A 683-nucleotide genomic window follows, 5' to 3' on the forward strand; every position below is an offset into this window, starting at 1 on the left:
GTTTGAAGATTGATGATGTGTTGAATTTTCCCAGGGTGCTTTAGGGCACAACTATGTGGCGGAGGTAGAAAAGCACTCATCCCAGATAGATGCAGCAAAGGGTTTCGGGGGGAAATTTGGTGTACAGAAGGACCGTGTGGACAAGGTTAGAAGCTCTCTCACTGTCCTACACTTGATTAAGAATTGAATAAATGTTATTGTATATGAATAAATGAATCGATATGCTATTTTCTTTGCCTTTCATCATTGATTCACTACAGTCTGCCATGAGCTATGAGTATAAGGGTGAGGTACAGCAGCATGCATCTCAGAAAGGTACGTTCAAACATCTCAAATGCAGAACTTCATGCACACTCTGTGCATCTTCACCTCTGTTTTGGTTTTCCTGTCCTTTATATAATAATCACTTCTTTGCTGTTCATAAGATTATGCTAAGGGTTTTGGTGGCAAGTATGGTGTGCAGAAAGAGAGGGTTGACAAGGCCGCAGTGGGTTACGACTATAAAGGCGAGACTGAGAAACACCAGTCACAGAAAGGTGATTTCGCTCTCTGCTGTTATTCAATCCATGTTTTGGTCTCATTTTGATGGAAGAATAGTTTATCAAGCATAATTCCGTTTTCATCTCGCAGATTACGCGAAAGGCTTCGGGGGGAAATACGGAGTGGAAAAAGAAAAAGTTGAC

At 41.4% G+C, this 683-nt stretch overlaps 1 protein-coding gene across 1 annotated transcript in view; it reads left to right on the forward strand.

The window, feature by feature from the left end:
- LOC107566253 (hematopoietic lineage cell-specific protein-like) overlaps window positions 1-683 on the forward strand; it is a 9819-nt gene that overhangs the window by 1651 nt on the left and 7485 nt on the right. The window contains exons 5-8 of the mRNA XM_016251644.1: window positions 35-145; window positions 261-315; window positions 426-536; window positions 631-677. Of these exons, the coding sequence (XP_016107130.1) occupies window positions 35-145; window positions 261-315; window positions 426-536; window positions 631-677 (324 nt within the window). The remainder of the gene's footprint in view (window positions 1-34; window positions 146-260; window positions 316-425; window positions 537-630; window positions 678-683) is intronic.

The sequence above is a fragment of the Sinocyclocheilus grahami genome, unplaced genomic scaffold, assembly GCF_001515645.1.
Source record: "Sinocyclocheilus grahami isolate Dianchi unplaced genomic scaffold, SAMN03320097.WGS_v1.1 scaffold1064.1, whole genome shotgun sequence".
In the NCBI taxonomy this organism is placed as follows: Eukaryota; Metazoa; Chordata; class Actinopteri; order Cypriniformes; family Cyprinidae; genus Sinocyclocheilus; species Sinocyclocheilus grahami.